This window comes from Mauremys mutica, chromosome 5, assembly GCF_020497125.1.
Source record: "Mauremys mutica isolate MM-2020 ecotype Southern chromosome 5, ASM2049712v1, whole genome shotgun sequence".
Lineage (NCBI taxonomy): Eukaryota > Metazoa > Chordata > Testudines > Geoemydidae > Mauremys > Mauremys mutica.
The window spans coordinates 57,908,343-57,933,603 of NC_059076.1; the positions used below are offsets into that span (position 1 = coordinate 57,908,343).

The following is a 25,261-nucleotide window of genomic DNA, read 5'->3' on the forward strand; positions in this document are numbered from 1 at the left end:
TAGCTTCAGCTTCCAATCACTGGATCTTATTATATCAGTTTTTGCTAAATTAAAGACCAGTCTACTATCCAAAATCTCTTCCCCCATGTAGACTGTGATCAAGTCACCTCTTATACTTCTCTTGGATAAACTGAACAAACTAAGCTCCTGTTGCTATATGGTATGTTTTCCAGACCTCAGATCATTCTTGTAGCTCTGACGGAGGTTGTTTTAAACAAATAAACAGATACGTGGGGGACAAGAGCCAGGATCCAGAAAACAAAAAGTAAATTGATGTATAAGAAACAAACAATTATCTTCATTATCTTTCATATGTTTTTGCTTCTTCTTTGGAATTTGTTTTATTCACTGTGGGATTTTTCCAAGGTCCCAAAAGAACCCAAGTAGGCTCCCAACTCTCAGTGAAATTTGATGGGTAGGGCACCTGGCTTTCATAGGTGCCTTTTACGCCAACAATAGTATCACCTACATTGGTGTCAGCCCGTTGAGGCTCTTGTTCTAGCTCAGTGGTTTCTTTTTTCACCTGCTTCACAAACTGCTCCTACATAGGAGCTTCAACCTACTGATTCAGAAAGCCGAGGAGCAGAGCGGGTTGGGGAATTTTTCAACAACATTTTCTTCGTTGAAAAATGCCAATTTGTTGAAACTGGAAACTTTTCACAGGAAAGGCTCAGTCAGTTTAGAGGAATTTCAAAAATGCCAAAACAAAAGTTTAGAAATTGTCTAAACATCAACAATTTTCACATTTTCATAATGAACAAATTTGGTTTGCTTGCTTGAAATTTAGAAATGTAAACAAATTATAGTAAAAATTAAATTTAAAATGTTCAAAATTGAAACAAAAAGTTTAAAACAAAACACATTTTTTATTCATATTGTTTTTCTGTTATCTACTTTTCATCCCAATTTGGAACAGGAAGCATAAGTAGCTAGCACATATTGTAAGGCAGAGTGGCCCATTAGCACCTCTGCAATCATAGGACTCAGGTCTTGGCTACACTTGCAAGTTAGAGCACATCAGCCCTGGGCACCCTAACTCTTGAGGTGTCCACACTGGCAAGGCACGTAGAGCGCCTGGACTCTGCGGCTGGAGTGCCCCTGGTAATCCACCTCCAGGAGAAGCATAAAGTTTGCTGTGCCCCAGCTGGAGTGCCGCAGTGCCAGTGTGAACGCCCTGGTCTATTAATGTGCTCTAATCGGCCTCTAGAAGTGTTCCACAATGCCTGTTCTAGCCACTCTGGTCATCACTTTGAACTCTACTGCTCTGCCCTCAGGTGACCAACCATCAGACCCGCCCTTTACATTCTCTGGGAATTTTGAAATTCCCTGTCCTGTTTGCTCAGCCAGACATGGAATGCTCTCAGTGTATCTTTCCAGGTGACCATGCCTCCATGCATCAGGCGATACCCAGTATGGAGCAATGGCAAGGTGCTGGACCTCATCAGTGTTTTGGGGGAGGAAGCTGTCCAGTCCCAGCTGCGCTCCAGCTGTAGGAATTACCTATGGGCAGATATCAAGGGCCATGATGGAAAGGGGCCATGACTGAGACGCAGTGCAGTGCAGGGTTAAATTGAAGGAGCTGTGTAATGCCTACCACAAAGCCTGCGAGGCAAATCGCTGCTCCGGTGCTGCCCCATGACCTGCCGTTTCTACAAAGAACTGGATGCGATACTTGGGGGCGACCCCATCTCCACTCCGAAGAGCACCATGGACACTTCAGAGGTCGTAGCACCACAGAGTTCAACAAGGCAGGAGGAGGAAAGCAGGAGCGAGGGTGTCAAGGAGAAGTGGTCCCAGAGCCAGAGGACAGCCCGGCATCCCTAGATGCATGCAGCCAGGAGCTGTTTTCAAGCCAGGAGGCAGGTAGCCAGTCGTAGCAGACAGTGCTTGGGGAAGAACAAAAAGCCGGTAAGTGGCTTTTATTTTGGGAAGGCAGTTGTTCGGTGCAGGCTCTTGGGGCGAGGAGGGTTGCAGAAAGAAGGATTAGGGCTGCATGCATGCCTAGATGCAGAATAGGGCGTTGATGTGCTCTCTCACATTGCAGTAATTGGCCTCAGTGATCTCTTCAAAGGTCTCATGCAGAAGCTGGGCAATCTGCTTGTGCAGGTTCCTTGGCAGAGCTACTGTGCTCCTTGTTCCAGTTAGGCTAACATGTCCACGCTACTGTGCTGTGAGGGGCAGGGGGACTATTGCTGCACACAGGCAAGCAGCATATGGGCCAAGGCAGAAGCTGCATTGTAGTAGAAGACCCTCCCTTGCTTCTCAGGTCACCCTCAGCAGCGAGGTATCTTCCAGGATGAACTCATCCTGTGGAAAATGTGGAGACAGTGTTCAGTATAGGGGCCCCCTGCAGCTGCTGACTCTTCCCAAGGCACAGAACCCCAGAGGACAGTGCAGCCCCAAAACAATTAGTCCCCCTTGCCCCTGTGCTTACTCACCATTTTGGGGCTCCTGTGGGTTACGTGCGCTCGCTTTGGGACAGGCACTTTCTGCTACTGCGTACACTGTACTTGTCTTTAAGTATGGCCAAATCATTGCTCTGTCTTTTGTGAACAATGCTGCCTCTGTTAAGTGTTACATTTTGGCTTTACAGATGCAACCTTGAGATCACAGCCATCCTTGTTATCAACGGCCGAAAGACTGCAAAGAATCAGGAAGCATCCACGAAGAACCAAAGAGGACCTGCTGCATGAAGTCATGCAGCAGTCCCTTACTGAAAATCAAAAAGTACAGGAGTGGCGGGAGACTGAAAGGAGGCTCTGCTAGTAGAATGTGGATCACTGGCACCAAAGCATGGAGCAGCTCCTAAGTATTATGGAGCACCAAGCGGACTTGATGGAGGCACTCATAGCATTGCAGATGGAGCAGATCCGCGTCCGCCCCCTGCCCCCGCAGCCTTTGTCCTCAAACACTTTACCTTGTGCCCCCATGTCACCACCAACCCACTTGCCCCAACATCCAGTTTCTTATTGCCACCAGCTGCCTCCAACACCTGTAGCTTCACCACCCAGCCCTGCAAACTACGACCCTTACCCACTGCACTCAACCGCCATCACCATGCATTTTAACCTGCCTGTAGTGCAGCACTCACTGCATGGCATTCCAGACAGGAAGGCTGAATATGATAACAGGACATATGCAAATCTGTGATTGTCCCATTCCCCACCCCACCCCTTCCCTCCTCCCACACAGCATAGATGTGTCATGCCCTTTCTGTTTCCCCAGCAGTTGTGTTTCTTTTCAATAAATGAATTTTTTGGCTTTGAAAACATTCTTTATTGCATTAAGTAAAAGATACCGTAACCCAGGAAAGCAACAGGCACTGCAAGTCAGTGCATCATACGTAGTAAACACAGATGCCTACTAGCATTGGAACCATTGCACTTCACTCCTGTGCAGGGCACTGAATATTACTGGTGGCTTTCAGCATCAAATTGCTCCCTCAAGGCATCCCTAATCCTTATAGCCCCATGCTGGGCCCCTCTAATAGTCCTGCTCTCTGGCAGTTCAATTTGAACAGCCAGAGTAGAACCTCCATGGTCCATGCCTCAGTGAAGCTTTCACCCTTCCCTTCACAAATGTTATGGAGGGTACAGCACGCGGCTATAACCGTGGGGATGTTGTCATCGGCCAGGTCCAGCTTCCTATACAGACAGCGCCAGCAGCCTTTTAAATGGCCAAAAGCACACTCCACAGTCATTCTGCACCGACTCAGCCTGTTGTTGAACTGCTCTTTGCTGCTGTCAAGGCTCCCTGTGTAGGGTTTCATGAGCCACAGCATTAAAGGGTAAGCAGGGTCTCCAAGGATCACAATGGGCATTTTAACTTCCCCTATGGTGATCTTCTGGTCTGGGAAGAAAGTCCCAGCTTGCAGCTTCCTGAACAGGCCTGTGTTACAAAAGATGCATGCGTCATGCACCTTTCTGCACCAGCCTGTGTTAATGTCCATGAAACGTCCACAGTGATCCACAAGCACCTGGAGAACCATAGAGAAATACCTTTCCGATTTATGTACTCGGAGGCTAGGTGGTCTGGTGCCAGAATTGGAATATGCGTCCCATCTATTGCCCCTCCACAATTAGGGAAACCCAATTGTGCAAAGCCAGCCACAATCTCACGCACATTCTGGCACAGTTCTGGCATGTTCTGGAACAGAGTCACAGTTCTTCTGAGCAGAATGCGATTAACGGCCCTGCAAACTTGCATCAACACGATTCCAGTGGTCGACTTTTCCACTCCAAACTGGTTAGCGACTGATCAGTAGCTGTCTGGAGTTGCCAGCTTCCAGACTGCAACAGTCACTCACTTCTCCACTGGCAGGGCAGCTCTCAATCTTGTGTCCTAGCGCTGCAGGGTGGGGGCGAGCTCAGCACACAGTCCCATGAAAGTGGCTTTCCTCATCCGAAAGTTCTGCAGCCACTGCTAGTCATCCCAGACTCAGTGCTTGTTGCCCGAGCCCAAAAGCGGCGTTCCACTGTGGTGAGCATGTCCGTGAATGCCACAAGCAATCTCATGTTGTATGCGTTATGCCAGTTGACATCATCATTGGACTCCTCACTGTCACTTTGTAGCTTAAGGAGTAACTCAATTGCCATTTGTGACATGCTGGCAAGACCCATCAGCATATTCCTCACAAGTTCAGGATCCATTCCCGCAGACTGAAAGGGAAGACTGAGCACGCAGTACAAAAAAATGTTGAAAGATGGCGCCAAATGTGGATGGAAGCACAGGGATTGCTGGGATGTGAAGCAATGCATCACGGGGCATTGGGACAGGACTTAGAATGCCCTGCATCCCCTTCCCCTTCCCACAGCGCCAGAATGGGAAGAGGTGCTCTGTGGAATAGCTGCCCATAATGCACCGCTCCCAATGCCGCTGCAAGTGCCGCAAATGTGGCCACACTACTGTGCTTGCAGCTGACACTGTGAACACATGCCAGTGCTTTCCCTGCTGTGGTCTCTGAGGGCTGCTTTAACTCCCGGTGCTCTACATCTGCAAGTGTAGACATGCCCTAAAAGAGGGGGTTAGTGGGTTACAGTTTGTTGTAATAAGCCATAAAGCCAGTGTCTGATTTATATGACTGCAGAGGAGTTAACAGGGCACTCTTCCTTGAATGGTCCCTTCGAATACATGCTAACTACTTATGCTAAACAATCTGCTCCACCTTGTATTTAGCTATTATGCTCAGAGGACCTTTCCCAGAGCTGAAGAAGAGCTCTGTGTGGCTTGAAAGCTTGTCTCTCTCACCAGCAGAAACTGGTCCAATAAAAGATATTACCTCACCCACCTTGCCTCTCTAATATCTTTGGACTGAGATGGCTACAACTACACTGCACACATAAAGCGCCACGTACCAACAATAAACAACAACCGTTGTGTTACTACTGTGGACCCTGGATGTTGAATAGGTAAAAAACAGCAGCACCAGCTGTATAGTCGCTACTGATGCTGCATAACAAAGCTGCCTCTCCCCGCCAAATGACATCTAGAACAATTACAAAGTAACTCACTGATGAAAGACGTCTCTCCTAGGTATCCTCTGCGCTTGAGAATCACCTCCAGGAACTTGGAGTCCTCGTCTACAATGTAGTACTCTTTCTCCAGTGAAATCCAAGGCCAGTTCAAACGGAAGCGTTGGCTCTTTAGCTCATTTCCTCCTGTGATTCATGGGAATAACAGAAACATCATGATACAGCACACGAATTCCAGGACAGAGCTAGAATTCTCTGAGATTGTCATTCAAATGTACTTGCTTTGGCATCAGGGCAAATTAGGAGGCTTTTTTTCCTCATCTATGTATACTTGGGAAAACAAGTGCCCAAGCATGGAATAACTGAGTACCTTCCCACAAGCTCCCACAATACACACTAAATTCACACTCTACAGACCCGAAGGCCTGGGCAGGAGGCAGAGTTAGTGTGGTTTAGTGTACAGACTCCTTAACTGAGCTAGCCGTTACTTTGCAGAAATTAGTCCTATTCCTGATAGGAAAAGTCTGGGAAGGTGGCTTTTCAAGGAGCCATGGCTAGGTCAGAATGTGGTGTCACATTAATGCTGCTTTTGCTATGCACACAAAAAATTGAATGTAGACTGAATTTACATATATGCCACATGTTTGGGTATTGAGTAATAAAGTGAGATAATCACATAATACAGAATGTGGTAATACTTTGCACAAGAGGAATAATCAGGAGTTGTGATTTAGGCCATGGCTACACTTGCAAATTTGCAGCGCTGCAGCAGGGTGTGAAAATACACCCTCTCCAGCGCTGCAAATTGCGGCGCTGCAAAGCGCCAGTGTGGTCAAAGCGCCAGCGCTAGGGGCGCTGCTCCCAGCGCTGTACGTTATTCCCCACAGGGAGGTGGAGTACGGACAGCGCTGGGAGAGCTCTCTCCCAGCGCTGGTGCTTTGACTACACTTAGCGCTTCAAAGCGCTGCCGCGGTAGCGCTTTGAAGTGCAAGTGTAGCCTCAGCCTAAGTGTCCCTTCTTATTCTTAGGAAAATAATTTAACAACATTTCAGGTTTTATATATAGATATATATAGATATAGATATATATATATATATATACTAACAGAGACTAAAGAGAGAACTATGAATTTAATGTCATTAAAGCTAAAAAACCTCAAAGATAAATCATACTAACCACTTTTTAAAGGAGGCTTAGGGAATTTGCATATCTAACTCACATTAGAACCAACAGGAGCCAGATGTAATTTCCTTCCTACATCAATGGGAGACCACATTAATATTGTTATTTGTATTGTGGTAGTGCCTAGAGTTGGCAGCTGAGACTAGGGCTCCATTGTGCCAGGCAAAATAAATGCTTTTATAGCAACAGTAAAGGCCTAATCTAACTCCCATTGAAATCAGTTGAAGGAATTCTGTTGACAGCAGTGGGAGTTGGATTGGGCTCTAAATCAAGAGTAACTCCAATAAAAATCTATGATGCTCCATCAATGTAAAAGCAGTGTGAGATCATAATCAATCCTAACATGATTCCTTCCTCCTACTCCATCTGACATTTCCAGCTTCTAATCAATTGTACTCCTGAACTAAAGATTTTAATGGCACCTAGGAAACTCAACATTCATCAATAAAGAAATCCTGAATATCACCTCTGTTAACTGCTAAAGTTTACCAATTTACCAATCCGGAACCTTTTCAGTTTAGCTGTTTGTTTACTGCTCTGGCTGACACGGAGTCACAATGTGTAGTCTGAAAAATTACCTCTGAAAACATATTCCACACATGCATCTTTATGACTGGTGTGCAATGGCCAATGGAGGTGGTGATTTTTTTTGTCCTCAGAAACACCCCAATAGATCATATAATTATTTCTGGTGCAAAGTGCAGTTCAGCGTGATTAATGGCCAACAATCAAAATTGTTCTTGGTTGCTATTTGATAGAGCCTTTCTTCCCTTTGCTCTCCTTATCTAATCAACTGTTGACAGGGTTGGGTTATTTAAAAAAAACAAAACAAAAAACAAAAAACACTAGGTGCCCCAAATTGCCAATACTACTTTAGCCTAGAAGTGGAAGATTGGAAACAAATGAAGTGTGAGTGTGATTCAGAGCCAGATTTTTAAAGAAAAAGAAAACTTTTTAAAAGAATCTTTTGACTTCTTGAGGGATAAACACACTCCTACACGTGTGAGGTATGTTAACAGATTCCACAAGTTTTCAAGCACTTAATCCAGTCTAGGATAAACTGGAAGATTTCTAATTTCTTAGCATCTACAACCAAAAGAGAGGTTTCAATTTAAGAGTACAACTTGCAAATTATGACACTACATAGACACTTAGAGGAGAGACAGTGCAATTACATGTCTGGCTACATCTGTTTCCAATGATGAATATTGACTTCTTTTGAAGTCAGTGTTTGCATTCTAAAGCACTCACCCCCCTTCAAATCACAAAAGAGAGCAAAGAGTTTTCACCACACACCTGAACTAACTGCAGAAAACAGAGGTTAGTGATGGGATGGGGAACTTGTACCAACTTCCCTAGGTCTTTACTACTTGTACATTGTGACTGGAGAAAGAGAAAGCAAACCAAGCTGTTGGTCATGCACTCTTCATGGGAAGAAACCATGAGTCCACCACGTCTGGGTGGGTTAGAATACTCTCTGAAATTTCTTCAGCAGCAACATTCCACACACACTGGGCATACTGGCCTCAGTCAGTCATTAGAAATGCAATTTATGATGTGGCTCTGCAATCTACCACATATGTTCATATGTACACACTCGAGAACACATATGTATAGATACAATAGAAATATCACATAGACAGTGGAGATATCCATGTGAAAAATTGCCTTTGGTGGTCGCCCTTTATGCTACTGTTATTTGCAGTGGGGAGAGCTGTTGTTTTTGCTGGTGGGCTCTTTATGCTGCTAGAGCATTAGCATTATTAAGGCAGCCTGATTTTTCAGGTACAGAGAGATGAAAACAGGAATGAAAATGTATTTTTAAAACTCTCAAAATATTTCTGAAATACTTTATCTCCAACATCCATGGTAGTGTGGTAAAAGACCTTCATAACTCACTTTTGGCTTATCGCCCATGGACACTAAAAAAAAAGCATTTTTTCTCCCATGTGGATGTAGCAATCTTATTGCTAGTGTGACAGGAGCAATATGGGACAGAAGACATCAGCGTACACTTGTTGGTTTCATGAGCTAAGGGGGATTCTAAAACTCACCTGTAATGAACAATATCAAAAGGTGGGTGTAAATATTCATTCTTACTGATCAAAACCAAAACACTGTCTACATATTCCTATCGTCATGTTACATAAATATTTTGCCAAACATAGGGAGCATTTTTGTTCCACTTCATGTTGCTAATGTTATTGATGATGAAAGAAAAGCATAGTTCACTGAGAAGTTTATATTGTTATGGTATGAAGATACATATAAGCCAATACAGTCTCTCTTTAGAATCAGCTAGTACATGGAAAGAGCAACAATACAGACACCAAAAACAGTTGAAAAAAGTGTACTTTGCATATGTTCACTGATGAAAGCAACAGTGACCTTGGCATAGTGCATATCTTGAGGATTAACGACTAACTGGAGGAGCTGATGACCCAAAGCAGCTGGTCATTAATCCCCAGGAAATGCCCTGTACCTCTGTCATCACTGCTGAATAAAAGAGCAAGAGAGGTACAGGCACACACCATTTTTCAGCAATGCATACTTCAGACTTTGACTTAGTCACTGTGACATTTTGTAAATTCACACATAAAAAACCCTGTTAACTTACAGTTAAAGTTGTTCAAGCTCATTTCCCATCAATGCTATTGAAGAAATCAAGAAACTCCCCAGCCGAGGGAAGATAACATCCACAGCAATCTCAGCCCTATGTCTTACCACTCAAACACCACAACACCTACAAGTTCTCACAGACTCTTCACCTCTACAACAGACTTATCTTCTCTTTCCATACAACCTCCCTCACAGGGCTGGCCCTAGACCAAATGGTGCTGCAGGCGAGGAGTGTCTTCAGCGCCCCCCCCCCCCATCAATTTGTTAAACTTTTGAATACCTTATTTTTTATTGCATTTGTAGCTCATTTCATGACTTTGATGCACAATTTGCATGGATGATTTATCCCTGTCACATAAGATAAATTTGCACAGTAGGATCTGTAAATCTGTATTTATTCATGCCATATATAAACAAAATAAACAAAATTGTTTCCTCTAAGCTTATAGAAACTTTTTAATTTTAAGAATAACTGAAATGGCCTAAAATCAAGAAATTGAACTGTGCACTCACACTGGGTAGACCAGTATTAAATAGTGTTACAGTAGGTGACAACCTTAGAATGTTAACCCTAGTCCAGAGGTAGGCAACCTATGGCATGCTTGCCGAAGATGGCACACAAACTGATTTTCAGTGGCACTCACACTGCCTGGGTCCTGGCCACCAGTCCGAGGGGTTCTGCATTTTAATTTAATTTTAAATGAAGCTTCTTAAACATTAAAAAAAACCTAATTTACTTTACATACAACAATAGTTTAGTTATATATTATAGACTTATAGAAAGAGACCTTCTAAAAATGTTAAAGTGTCTTACTGGTACGCAAAACCTTAAATTAGAGTGAATAAATGAAGACTCGGCACACCACTTCTGAAAGGTTGCCGACCCCTGCCCTAGTCCTTCAATTCAATTTCTTGCCTTTGCTTTCGCGAGCTGAAGCACAGAGTCAGAAAGATCCAAAGACTGGCCCATGGCATTTTCAAGTGATAAAATAGCAAGTGACGTCAGTCTCTCAGCGGCCACTGATCCATTGAAGATATGTTTTAATGAGCCTGAGCTTTGAAAAGCTGCGCTCATCACTTGCAACTGTGACCAGGAGCATGAGCAGAATCCTCAAAGCTATCCACACATTAGGGAAAAAAAAGTGTCCTTCAGCTCTGCATCATGAATGAATTGGAGAACTTGTAGTGGAGAGTGCTTCACATATTGCAAAATGTGATGGATGTTGTCCATTTCGACAGAGGTCTTTATAATTAACTTCCGAACATTCACTGACATCCAAATATGTGTCAGTATCCAGGGAAGGTCTGTATAATTGTTCAAGAGTGTTTTCCTGTCCGCTGGCAGATTACTAAGGTCATACAAAAGGCCCCAAATCTTTTTGTGGTGCTTTATTTCTCCAAACCTTCTTCAATGGACACTTGAGCAGCATCAACAAGTGAGCAAAAAAACTCCCTCTTGAATTTTTCTTCTGCGCTTCCCAGAACCTCACCTCTGCCTTCGGAACCAAACTGTCTCTTCTTCCGATGAATGTGTTTCCTTGAAGAGAGGCTCAACTCCTATGTTTTCCTCCATTTCTTTGGCAGCAGTGATGTCATCTTCAAATCCGTTGTCTGTGTAGGCCACAATGAAATCAAGGCAGCTTCTCATCAAAGTAGTAGCAGTTGCGATGTCCATCGACTGAGTTTGTAATGCATTGCTTGCAATGTTTACTTGGAACAGGATATCATACCAAACCACAATTGAGATCAGAAATTTGAAATCAGTGATTCTCCATCACTTTCCTCACATTCCCATTCCTTATCTTCAGGTAAATCTGCTAATTTCTTAGTAATAGGACTTCCATAATTTACACTTTGCTCCTCAATTTCCTCTGCACTGGAACGATTGCCGCTTCCTAAAGCCTGGCCTATGTTGTTCTGTATCAGATATTTTCCTATCAAATTTGCCCCTTGTTGCAAATTAGATTGCAATTGAGCTTTTTGCTTCCTATACTGAGCTCCTGAAGGCTTCTTCAGGGGCATCTTTAATTTTCTATGGGGGAAAACAGACATTATTAGGGAGAGCAAAAGTCTATGTTCTGCAGTCTTAGAAGACATTACTTCTTTTGCCATGCTTAACACGTAACAGTACTTCTTTTATATTGTTGCATAGATAGGGGTTTGACAGATCTCTCTGGCGTCTCATTAAATATGTCCTTTATTAATTGCTACTAACAACTCTTCAAGTCTTAAAACATAAGTACACTTTCACAATTATACAATAAAACAAGGTTCACAATATCGCAGCTGGGCTCTCACTTCACTTCATTCTTATATCTCACTGACTGACTGGTGCTGCCCTGCCCTGCCCCTTATATACCCACGAGGGCATGGCTGACAAAATTCTAGGAAGCTTGAGGAAAATGTAGTTCTCGGAAAGTCTGGAAGTTTCCACGAGATTCTACAAAGATCCAGAACATTCTAGGAAGTTAGTGAAAAATGAATCCACATATGGAATACCTGAAACATTTTACTTCTAACATTCTATTTTTCCTCTTATCACTAACAACAAAAACAGCACACCGAGCCTGGTGCCCCGCTAAGCCTGGCACCCCAGGAGGTTGCCTGCCCCTAAATCTGGCCCTGCAACCTCACCTCATAATGTGCACATCAAATTTAACTACACCTCCAGGAGATTAACGTATTTTACTGACAGACATACTATCATCATAAAAAAGGATTCTCTTCTTCTCCAGAGCTCCTCTTGTCACAGGCTGGTGGTGCCGTTAGGGAACCAGTTGTGGCTTCCCAATCCTATGCCACCTGGCCCCAGTGCAGGTTAGATCAACTGAGGAACTGCTAGAACACACGGTTTGATGCCACCCTCCCTCCACAGCTCCCTACACCAGTGGTGGGGAGGCAGCTCAAGCAGGAAGTGGTTATGCTGCCTGCACCAGTTTTACACCAGCACAGAATTCCCCTGTGCAAGGATAATTCTTCACTGACCTCCTCTAGCCAGAATATTTGCAACTTGAGTGGTGACAAATGGACGACAGAATCAAACCCATAATTTGTTATTGCTACTTTAAAAAAAAAATCTATCTGGCCTTTTCAGCCATATTATTATTGTTATTTATTTATATTACCATAGCACCTAAGATCCCTAGTCATGAACCAGATACATTCACTACACAGACAGAACAAAAAGAAGGTTCCTTCCCCAAAAAGCCTACAATATAAGACAAGGCACAACAGATGGATATAGACAGAGAGATGCGGGAGTACAAGGAAACAATGAGGCAATACCAGTCATGATGGCAGGGAGTGGTATCACAGCAACCGGGATCAGACAAAGGGCAGGGTTTCAACCAACTTGTGCTGACAAACCCAATTTGCATCTCTTCAGGGGCAGACACACAATCTGGCTTTGACGAACCACTTGTGGTTCATCACACAGAAGAGCTCTTTCAGTGATGTCTAGGAGGTTTATGAGAGAGTGGGACTTCTGCTGGTGATCCTAACATTGGCCAGCAGTTAGGGGCTGAGGAAGGGATTCTGAAAAGCACGCTCATGAGCTGACCAGCTGGCTGTCTTTATCAGCAACCTGCAGACTTTGAAAGCAGCCAACTAAACACCCAACAAGCCAATTCTGGCTCAGTAGTGAAGCTGTGGAAGAATAAAGTCTGTGTTAGGAAGCAAGGAGGCTTATAGGCTGAGGACCAAGTTCACCCTTCTGGCCAGCCTGTTTTCGTGACTCCTCACAGATAGGAGCAGCAGAGATTGTGTATGAGAGATTATGTAGGAGATGAGCAGATGAATCAGGGAGGGAGCCTGGCAGCATAAGGAAACCAAAGTAGTTGACAATTTAACAGTTACACAGGCTACTCATTCAGAAGACCAATTAGGTTATCACAAATTAGAGTTATTTTCCTATGTGTTTAATTGTAAAAAAGTTCAAAAGTGGCTTGTGTGTGTATGTGAAGTCTGGAGTTTGTAGGGACCGTTGTTATTTAGCTAGACTGAAATCACAAAAAAACTGAAGACTCTCAGGCAGCATTTCATAAAGAGGATATTAAAAAATTCCTCTGCAAATAAGTTTGCAAATATTTTTTAAGAAAATACATGGAAAGTTGAATTTTTCTGTGAAGAGTTACTGTGCCAAATTTGGAATCTAACAAACAGATCCTGAGTGGGTATAAAACAGCATAGCTATACTGACTTCAACAAAGCTATGCTGATTTATACTCACTTAGAATATGTCCGTAAATACAAAAAATTAAAATGTGAAACGGAAGGATTTAGTGTAAAATTCAACACTGCCTCCATAATACATTTGGTCAAATTCATCCCTGGTGTAATGCCAGTCAAGTGCAGTTGCACCATGAATTAATTTGGCCCAATGTTTCTATTTTCTTTCAGTGTATTAATTTCATTAGCATAGTACTTTTAGGCAGAAATAGTGTGAACATGTTGGAGAATGGCTTCTCAAAGTCTATTCTAGTCCATTCCTAGGCTGATGGCATTTGGAATTTTTTGTGTGTGTTAGAATAGAAAGGTTCCTTTCCCCTTTCTCAAAGGTATGTAGTTTCAACTGTTCTCAAGGCACAGGCTTGTGTTTTTTTATTTTCTTCACCAGTTCAGATCCTGAAAATTTCATGCTTACACAAGGCAGAAGAATGCAAAATCCTTTGGAGGCATTACATACATCTCACATATTCAGTGCTCAAGTGGGTGAACGATTATAACCCCAGACAGGCTACAATGACAAACAAGTTCATCTCCAAATTCAGGGCTGGTGTAACGCAACTGACATCAGAAAGATACAGGGAGCCAGCACAGTGATGAGCTCTGAACCACATAGGAGGTGCTTCTCTTCCCTGTAATTTGCCCCTAATTCCATCCTATGCTACAATGCACCAAAGTCATATCTGTTCTACTGCCAAAGTACCATTCATGGCTGCAGGGCCAGTTTTTCCCCTCATAAATTAAGCCAGTTGAACAGATTTTGCTCAAACTTTTAAAAAACAAAAACAAACAAACAAACAAAAAAACCCTCCACCAGACTGGGACCAAGCATGGAAAATTTTCAACCACAAGAGGTATTTGCCTGAGAAATTTGTGATCAGCTGATGCAGCAGAGGTAGGCAAACTATGGCCCGTGGGCTACATCCGGCTTGCAGGACTGTCCTCCTGCCCAGCCCTTGAGCTCCCAGCCGGGGAGGCTATCCTCCAGCCCCTCCCCGGTTGTTCCCCCTCCCCCGCAGCCTCAGCTCACCGTGCTGCCTGCGCTCTGAGCGGAGGGGCTGCGAGCTCCTGCCAGGCAGCGTGGTGACATGGCTGGCTCCAGCTGCCAGACACGCTGCTCTGAGCGGCATGGTAACAGGGTGAGGAGACAGGGGGTGGTTGGACGGGGCAGAGATTCGGGGGAGCGGTCAGGAGACAGGGAATGGGGGGGTTGGATAGGGGGTGGGAGTCCCAGGGGGCCTGTCAGGGGGCGGGGGTGTGCATAAGGGTCGGGACAGTCAGGGGACAGGGAGAAGGGGGGGTTGGATAGGGGATAGGGTTCTGGGGGGCAGTTAGGGATGGGGGGTCCCAGGAGGGGGTGGTCAGGGAACTGAGTGGATAGGGGGTGGGGGCCAGGCTGTTTAGGGAGACACAGCCTTCCCTACCCGGCCCTCCATACTGTCTTGGAACCCCGATGTGGCCCTCAGGCCAAAAAGTTTGCCCACTCCTGTGATACAGGGAACTAGAATGAAAGCTGCAACTCAGCCTTAAGAACACCCTATGCAATGCACATCCACTGTAATATATACACTTTGGGGATTAATTTTCAAACAAATCCCATTGTTTAGCTTTTGTTCATGTGTTCACCCACACAAAGAGAGTCTCCCGGGCAGTAGAGCAGCCTTGCTACGCTTTGGGTATCTGGCATGCCACTACATAGCCTCCCCTGCCATTTAGGCTAACCTCTGCCCTTTCCAGTTATAAGTCAGAAGTCAACAGAGGAAAAGCTTGTAGTCATTCTCTAGAATGAAGATCTCCAAACAGCTATATCCAGTCCAATCAGCAAGCTGTTACCTGGAACAGGTAACACCAGGAACTCGGTCTCATGCTGATCAACACACGACCTTTGATCAATGATGAGTCACCCAATCTCGTTTGGCATCACAGAAATCTGGCTGAGGGACACTGAAGACTTCATCCCCGCAAGATACTCTATTCACTACATATGCAGACCCATGGGAGGATAAGTCTGAAGCTGTTCTACTCCATTAGAGATCCAAATGAAGGAAAGCTCACTTGATTTAAAAATATTATTTAAATGAATCCCATTATAGTTGAGAGTTTCTGGACTCTCAGATAAATCTGCAGATGCCAAAAGCCTTCCAGAGAAGCAGAGAGAGATGTGGTGATTAAGTTCATAAGACTCATTGTTTTGGGAGGCTTCAACATCCATTCAGACCTCAGTTCTGACAGGACAAACCAAAACCACTTATAAAAAATCTCCACCTTAAGCTTAGCGCACTTAGTTCATGTCCATGTCCTCTGGAAACAATATGGGGTAGTCTAAAGACACTATTTCTGTATTAGAGAGAGCTTTATGAGGATGATTTAGCAAGATTTAGTTTTTAGATAAAAAGCAAAAGACTTAATTTTATAAAAAGTGCTCCAAATATATCCAGGTCAATAAATATGCAGATTTTTGCCAATAAAGATATAAACTAGCCTGACTAATGGATACAGGAAGCTTTAGATACATATTGTCTACTTACTGATGTTTTTACGGGGAAAAATATATGCTAAATAACCAGAACTGTATGTATGCTCATATAAAATGTTTCAATGGAAGACAAAAACACTGTGTATTTGGAAAATTACCAAACACCAGACCTTGAAATTTTGCACTCAGATTACCCTGGATGACAGCTGTATAGTTTTGATTAGCTGAGGTACTCCATCAAGCTATTATAGTTAATAAGGCCTGTGACTCTTTCACTACAGAGCCCACAGACCCATGTCTCCCCTAAAGCATACCTCCTAGGAATGACAGATATTGCCAATTTTACATGTCAAGCAAAGCCTACAGTTTTTCTCATGTCAAAGAGTACTTTTGTAAAGAAGACATCCTGATCATCAATGAAGCCAAAAACAAGCACTCTTAGATTTCAATGCTTTCTTTAGCACCATTCTCTTAGCCACTTTCCTGGTTTTGTTTTTCTCAAGTGATTTTTGCTGTCTCTTAATGCACATGTCAAGTATTGTCGAATCTCAGTAGGAGGATAGGATTGGCACATTGCTGCTTCCATTCTGGCAGCTGACTGTAATCACATTCAGTTTTACATGTGTGCTAGTTCTGATTACATGCTATAAGCTGAAGGAAGTTGTCCCATCATGTTTCCTAGTCTACAGCCTGCCACAAAGGACTAACTACTAAGTGTCATGTTCCAGATTTCATTGTAAGTTGCTGCTACAACTTTATAACGGAAAAGAAGGGAGGAAGGATGGTCCAGTGGTTAGGGTCCTAGCCTCAGACTCTGAGATCTGAGTTCAGTTTCCTGCTCTTCCACAGACTTCCTGTGAGACTTTGGATAAGTCACTTAGTCTCTCTGTACCTCAGATCCCTATCTCTAAAATGGAGATAATAGCACTTCTCTGCCTTACAGGGACTTGTGAGAATAAATACATTAAAAATTGTGAGTCACTCATATACTTAATAATGGGGGTGGGAGGTGTGAGAGGAAGAATAATAGATTTTTATTTCTCCCATCTGTTCCCAGCCAACTATCAGAATAGATACAGAATAGTTGCCATTGAGCAAATCAATAAAAAAAATGATGCAGTAAGTTATAAGTCACTTAGAGAGTGTCCAAATACAATAGGCAGAATGGATAACAAAGCTGGTTGTTGAATAGTATCACACCCTTTTTCTAATATTAAATGTTCACAGTGCAGAAAGGGGATCACTTAAAAGTATTGCAAATGAGTATTGGATTTCAACTGATTAAAAGTTAGCTGATGAAAAACTGCTCCTTATCCATTGCAGAGATCAGATACCTCCAAGTAACTAATTCTACAACAGCTATATTGCCACATATAGTTGTATACATAATAAAAGTTTTTCACAGGCATTAATGCAGTATTTCACCCAAAATAAATAATGTAAAATGTCTTATGTTCATTATAATTGGGAAATGTTAATGTCTTTATGGATTTATTTTAAATTATTTGCACAATGAAACAGTTTTCTACTTGGCCAATCATGTAAAAAGAGAAGGAAGGGCATATTATTGTTTATTTTCATTGTAGTGAATTGTGTTACTATAAACTATGATCTGCGTCTGAAGTGTGCAGTTCAAGTTACCTGGCCTCCAGATTTAAAATTTAACATAAAAGGCAGGTTTCTTTCCCCAAGAGACCTAAAAGTTCACTGAAAGAGTTGTAATTTGAGACCAATGAGCCGATGCATACAGAAAAACAGAGAGTCAGTTTGTACAGTAGGAGGCTGAGAGGCACACCTCCCCCTGGTCTTAGCCCACCCAATCCCCCTCCTCCAGAGTTCTCTTAGACTGCAAGGTTGCATGTGCTGTTGTAGCAAAAACTGCAAGCAATTTATAAAAACTCGATCTGCTTAATGAAATAAAGCAATGTTCCTTCCTGATCAAGGATATTATTTCATGTATGGCTCCAGTCGCATTACTCAGACTTTTTGCCTCATTCACTTAACTTCATTCTCTTCCATTTTACAAGAAAAACAGAACAATCCTTATTCAGACTTACTTTCAGAGTCCATTCCCCGCTCCCTCTCCATCTGAGTCAAGTATCACATCCCCCATCAAAACAGATTTTTTATTGTATTGTTTCCTTAATACTGATCACATTTTTAAAAAGGCAATCCACAATCTTCTTCCTTCTGGGAACCACTAACTCAAAAGTTGAAGTTTTCTTTAAAATCTTGACCTGATATGCCATGATTTAATACCCCATTCTATATTATAGTAAGTTACCCAACCAAAGTCACCACAATATACTTGTAAAATACTAACTCACTGAAATACAACAGCCTTTAAAAAAAAACAAAACCCACCAGCGCTGACATTTTATATATATATATAAACTTAACTTTGATTGGAACACATCCAAAAGATTTTGATATTTCCTAGTTCTAGAAGGTTAATATGCCAAACAGAAGAGATGACACAGTAAAAGAGGCTTTTCCTCTGAAACAATACAAATGTTCTTCACAAGATTATGGTAAAAACTTTCAAATATCCAAGTCTAAGGTGCACCTGCAAAATATTAATGCATACATAAAATTCACATTTACTCACAAAAAAAGAATATTTTGCCTACTCAAAAGAGATAATTACCCAAGCTATTACTATTGCATGTATACATATGCCGGGTTTGTATGTACAGCTTGTGAATGCAAATTAATTGTCCACATTTGAACATTTAGCCCTGCAACCACTGCCTGCCAGAGTTGTGTCCATTCTGCTTTTTAAAAAGGGATGGGAAGTAGGTTTCTACATTCAGTATGGTGTTGCTGTCAGTTTCCAGTGCATTTTCTCTATAAATTTTAATTTAGAGGACGTATTTTGGTCTCAGTTACACTGGTGTAAAACCAGAGTAACTCCACTAAAGCCACTGATTTACAACTGAGAGTAAGATTTGGATGTAGGTCTTTAATCCAATATTCATAAGCACAGGGGGAGTGCGGATGTCCAGTACATTAGAAAGAAAGAAAATCTTTACATAGACTGTGTACCATGTTTTAATAAGGACACTGCATGTTGCCTTCTCACTGCAGATTTTAATACTGAGATCAGAAATCTTATCAGCAGGGACTCTGAAATACGTACTGAATCACATAATTATATTTATAAAACTGTCTCCTATGTTGCTAGTCCAGTAGTAAAGCATTAATGTATCACATTGCCTTGTGGAATATCTGTGTTTGGGAAGATGTTGCCTGAAGGGACTATCCCTCGCTTGCTGAGAGAAATTTAGATTTTATAATACAAGAAACAAGGAATAAAACTAGAGTCAAATGCTAGGCCCTTCTTGGTCTCCTAATCTTCCCTCCCCCCCCTTTTTTTTTTGCTCTGTATGGAATAAAAAGAATTAAACCGCTTATAAATAACCTAATGTGATAATATCATCTGAATTCCCTGTTATAAATCATAACATGTTATAAATAAACTAGTTTAGTGATCATTAATTCTTTTCAAGTTTGTTATTCAATTGCCACAGTATGGAATCTCACAACACCTGGCCACATATAACTGCTTGAAATCATAGGTGTTGATGACAGTCACTATCGGTCACATCCAAAGTGCACTTAGAACCAAAAAGAAATCTAGTGCTCAGTAAAATCTCCACATTGCATCTGGTGCTGTTTTCTTTTTTAAAAATTAAAATCTTCAGCCTGACATTCAGGCAGAATTTCAATCACCAGTTGTAGAGCTGAATGCTCAAGTGTACTGACACACCACATATAGGGTGACCAGACGGCAAGTGTGAAAAATCAGGACGGGGGTGGGGGGTAATAGGAGCCTATATAAGAAAAAGACCGAAAAATCGGGACTGTCCCTATAAAATCGGGACATCTGGTCACCCTAACCACATAGCACAAGCTGTCAGGGCAAAAAACGGTAGTTCTGATGTCTCTGCCTTGGTTCCTAAAGCCAGCTGGGGGCTGGGTCTAATTTGTGCCATCTTAGAACAGCCATTACTACAGTCAGATCACCAGAGTACAGCATGGTCCAGCCATGACCCTTCCTATCTAGAAACACTTCCTACTTTGGGAAGATTTAGCAAGTAGAGGGTGGCATAGGCTGGTGTAGTTGTCTGTATGCCAGGGATTCCCTTCACCGCCAGAGGAATCCTCAATTGCACTTTAAGGGAAACCTTAAGGCTACCTTGCACCACTGCAGAGGCAAAGCTACAAGATTAGGAGGCCAGCACCTGGCCTGTTGTATTCTTCCCATTCACAAGGAGAAATTGTCTGTCTAATTTTTTGCCCTAGAGGGTTCTCAGATTTTTTTTTAAACACTGTCCAAGAATAATATATGAGATTGAAAAATAAATTGTCTGAACAAAGTTAAGATCTCTCTGCTGTACCAGTAACTTGAAGTGTCATGATGATGCCATCATTTCTTTCCATTTCCCACCCCTAAAACTGGCCTGCAAAGTCAGTCTTTGGGGCCCTGGAAGTCCACAGTGGAAAGAGTCCCTGATTTGGGCTAATTTCATCTTTTATTTTTAACAAAATAAAAGTTTATTTTCCTCTTCCTGGGGAGTACAGCCTTGAAAATGTAAGCTGATTACTAGGGTTGAAAGTTCGGGCATGTCTACCCTACGAAATTAGGTCGATTTTATAGAAGTCGATCTTTAGTAAGCAATTATATACAGTTGATCATGCATGTCCCCACTAAGCGCATTAAGTCAGTGGAGTGTGTCCTCAATACCATGGCAAGCATCGACTCACGGAGTGGTGCACCATGGGTAGCTATCCCACAGTCCCTGGTGCCCAGTGGAATTCTGGGTTAAGCTTCCAGTGCCTGATGGGGCAAAAACATTGTCGCAGGTGGTTTTGAGTACATGTCATCAGTCTCCCCTCCCTCCTTGAAAGCAATGGCAAACAATCATTTCACGCCTTTTTTCCTGGGTTATCCATGCAAACGCTATAGTATGGCAAGCATGGAGCCCGCTCAGCGGCACACTGCTTTTGTGAGCATTGTAAACACCTTGCACATTATCCTGCAGTATGTGCAGAGCCTAGCTAGGAGCCACCAGCATCGAAGTGCTGTCCAGAGTGGTCACATTGGAGCACTCTGGGATAGCTCCCGGAGGCCAATACCATCGAATTGGAGAGCGCTGCATCTACAGTACCCCAAATTCGACCCAGGAAGGTCGATTTTAGCACTACTCCCCTCGTCCAGGAGGAGTATAGCAGTCAATTTAAAGAGCCCTTTAAGTCAGCAGAACAGGGTTGGTTGTGTAGATGCATTCATTATAAAATCAACCTAATGCAGCTAAATTCAACCTAACCTCGTGGTGTAGACCAGGTCTTAGTCATGAATTTTCTTCAAGTACCACTTGTTATTCATGGTCTGCACTACAGCTGTCCAAGGACAACAGCCTTTCAGATCCATAAAAATTATTGCCACCAGTCCCTCAATTTTGTGAGGGATTCAAATCAGTTCATAGCTATAGGGGACAGTGTGTTTCAGACTGCCACTGATAGCATTAGGATAACTGCAAGCTCCCCCAGCCAGCTTCCTTACACTGAGACAGCTTCTCTTCTGAGCAACCACTGTGACCTCTGACTACCAGAGGGGAAGCTCAATGGTGAAAGGCAACATTACACCAGTGGGCTGGGGACGAAACTGAGGCTAAGAGCTTTGACATGGACTCCTTCTGTAGCCTTTGTCAAGTCACTTAACCTCCCTTCTTTAGCTTCCTCCTCTGTAAAAAGGGGATAACAATAATATTATAAACATACCTCACAAGATTATTGTGACAAATAGCTGAATGTTTATAAAGCACTATATTAGTGTTACAATTCACCAGAAACACCGCAAGAGCCCTGTGTGATGCTCAGCTTACACTAACAACAGTCCCTTGCAAAACAATTTTAGATGGTGGCAATGATGCACAGAGACCAGCTGGACTCCACTGTGCCTGCAACAGGAGGCTAAGGGTGTCCGGAAGCTTCTAATCCCCCCCACCACCACCACTCCTCTTTCTTTCCTTCTATACCAAATGAGTTACATTTGGAGTTGCATTCCAAAGAGCTAACTTCTTTTCACTGTTTTGTTATTTACATAAATCACAGAGCACAAACAATATCAGGCAATTCATGTAAGTTGCTGATCTAAATTCGGAACATTCACAATTCATGAGCAATCTGTAGACAAAAGATTATTCACTGAAAAAACATTTATGAATGATTCCCAATAATAAACACATTCCAGTATTTTGCAATCTCTTTGAACACAGAAAAAGGCACAATTCATCAAAGAAATCTGGCATTAAAAATTATTCACGCAGCTCTACTTAATGTTCAATACATCTATGTTCTGCCTGTGGTTTGATCCTAATCCATTCTAGTATGTCATACCTAGTTTAGACATTCTCGCAGAGGGTCTAAACAAAGCATCAATCATTTTAAACATCTATCAGTGCATTTACAAGCTGACGAGTCTGATTACCTATCCAGATGACCTGCTAAGAGTCTCAGATGTCACAAGACCGATATATATTCAATATGAGTTTTAACAATGACCTTATTAACACTGGAAATATAAATGCCTTACAGGCCATACTGTAGGCTTTGGAAGAGTTAGTATGATAAACGTGCTTTGTGGGTGCTAGTACAATGCAGTCAAGTAAAACGAATACGGGATGTAAGAATAAATCAGTTTTAAGAATAGATTGACTGTTCACTATACTGTACAGATCCTTGTCTGTATTCTGGAGAAGTGCCAAAAGGAGGGTCAGAAATGTAAGCTCCTGCTATATGCCAAAAAACACTTTTTATACATGCTTCCGGGCCCAGAAGAACCCATAAGGAGAAAGGGGCTCGAAGGCTCCCTGTGGCTTTTACAGCCTCAGGTCCATTTTCTGATCTCATCACCACACTGATACTTGCTTAACTTCTTGGGTTTGTTGCCAGAGTAACTACAACTCTGACTCCCTCAATGACCAAACTAACTGTACTTCATCCACCTCATTGCCTTGCTCACTAATTCTCTGCATTACTGCTCCCTTGGTTGATTATCTGTGCAGTTGTTTTGCGGTCTTTCTTTATTAATTGACCTGTTGCATTATTGATCATTGGCTAATTAATTTCTCTGCCACCCCGCTATCCACTTGGCATTACTTTGGCCACATGCTTGCCAGACGACTTCTCTCCTTCATTCTTTCTTTCTCCTTCCCTTTTTCCCTGCATCACTCTCCATCACTTCTGCCTCCCCTTCCCCCTTTTCTGTTCCCACCAGATCTATCTCCTCCGATCTCTGGTGAGATCTGCCTAACCCCGGGCCCTCCTTCCGCCCTTTCCTTCCCCATCACTATCTCTGCCCACCTGAGTCATCCCCCTTAAACTTCAAGCCCAATGCAACCTTTCTCTGTTCCTTCCTTCCTTCCCTTCTTCTACTCCCTCTGAAATGCCCACTCCACCTCACTGAAGATCACTGTCACCCATTTCCTCTTTGTCTCTTGCTTTCTCCACCTCCCTGGACGCTCTGAAACCAGGCTCCCCCACCCTTGGACACTGTCTTTGCACATCCCCAGCCCCTGGATATCTGCAAAGGAACATGCTGGGTATGCCCCGTGAAATAGGCATGCTCTGCTCCAGGCACACATGGACTCTTTATAACTATATCTTCCAAACGATCAGGAATAGCTCTGACTGGGCTATGATTGCAGCTCAGTTCAGAGCTCCTGGTCAGGATACCATTGTGGTAAGGCACATGTAAAAGAGAGGGAGTAAGATACCCAAGAAGAAAAATCAACTGGTTGCCCCGGTGTGACAATTTCCTAGTCTCTTGGGTACTGTACCACAGGGAAGAACGACAGGTGGCAGACACGTGGTGTTAAAAACGGATGGTGATAGTGGTGATGTTTGAATATAAAACACACATGGCAGCTAACCGGTCCTACTTTTATCTGAAAACTTAACAGAACAAGCATATCCAAAAACTAAACAAATTGTCATTGCTGAAAAGTTGGCAAGAGCTAGTGGGATGTGTTACACACAAGCGAGAGGAGGCTGTCTTCTGCCTGTGGATGTATTCCACCTAGTACTTCCTTCCTGCAGGTTCTTGAATTTCTAGACAATACAGTGAGTCTTCAGACTGATTGATGCATAGTGCATTGACTCATTATAAATGTCCTCTACCTTAGCCACTGGAAAGTGCATCACCCAACAGAAGAAAGCCTTGTGTCTGGGTCTATGTCAGGCTCCCTGCTAAGACTAAGTGGCTCTAGAAACAAGTCTCAGCCAAAACTCTGATAATGAGTGGATGGGGTTAGTGTCACTCAGCTAAGCCTTGGGCCATTAACTCCTCCCAGATGGCCACTGAGCCCCAGAAAATTGTGCTCTGGTTGTTATTGTTATGAGTGTCTGCTCCATGTAACAAAACAATAATGATGAGAAGTAACCATTATCCACTCTGAATGACAGAGCACAACACTTACTTGGTATCTCAAATAAAGATTTATTAACCATTCATTCCTATAATCATAACTATGACAAACACAGACTATCTACTGGAACGATCTATGAAATCAAAAACCCTACAAAACTCCCCACCTTTATTTAGGTTTTATTACAAATCCAAACCTCAGCCTAGATTACTGGAAAGGTCCTTAAACCTTTAAAGTGAACTTGGGCTGATTCCATGGCTAAAACATGATAAACTTGCAGTTTTGATACAAAAAAGCCATGTGAAACTCCATGATTTAGATCAATTTTTGCCTTGAACAAACCCAAAGCTCAGCCTGAAACTCTGGCTGTACAAACTAGTGCAATCTATAGCCAAAGGAAAATCAATGGAGTTACAGAAGAGATGAACTGGCTGTTGGTGTCTAATGCTAGAAGCCCTATCAGTGATGGACACCAGATGCTAACAGTGTTTCCAGCAACTAATGCCAGGCATAGCATTAAATATTTGGGGTCAAATTTTGATCTCACACTAGTTTTACTCTATAGAAGTGTACGAAGTATATTTCCAGACATTTATCAGTGCAAGTAAGATCACAACTAGGCTCTACAAGATGTCTAAAGCTAGTAGCACCGCTAATATGTAATGTGAATACTACTAGGAAAATCCAATTGAGCAGTGAGTCATGCCTTTCTAAGGGGATAAAATCTGCACAACTTTGTATCAAGATTCTGAACAGTCCCACACTTTGAAAATTAACTTTGCCTGTGACACAATCAGAAGCGATGGAGTAAGAGAGAGTTAAACATCAAACAGAGTGGAGATTCCTGAAAAGTACAG

The 25,261-nt window shown here is 42.7% G+C and overlaps 1 protein-coding gene across 1 annotated transcript in view; it reads right to left on the reverse strand.

Moving 5' to 3' along the window:
• The window catches only part of FREM3 (FRAS1 related extracellular matrix 3), a 102,897-nt gene that overhangs the window by 51,331 nt on the left and 26,305 nt on the right, over window positions 1-25,261 (reverse strand). The window contains 1 exon segment of the mRNA XM_045019234.1: window positions 5,511-5,657. Within this exon segment, the coding sequence (XP_044875169.1) occupies window positions 5,511-5,657 (147 nt within the window).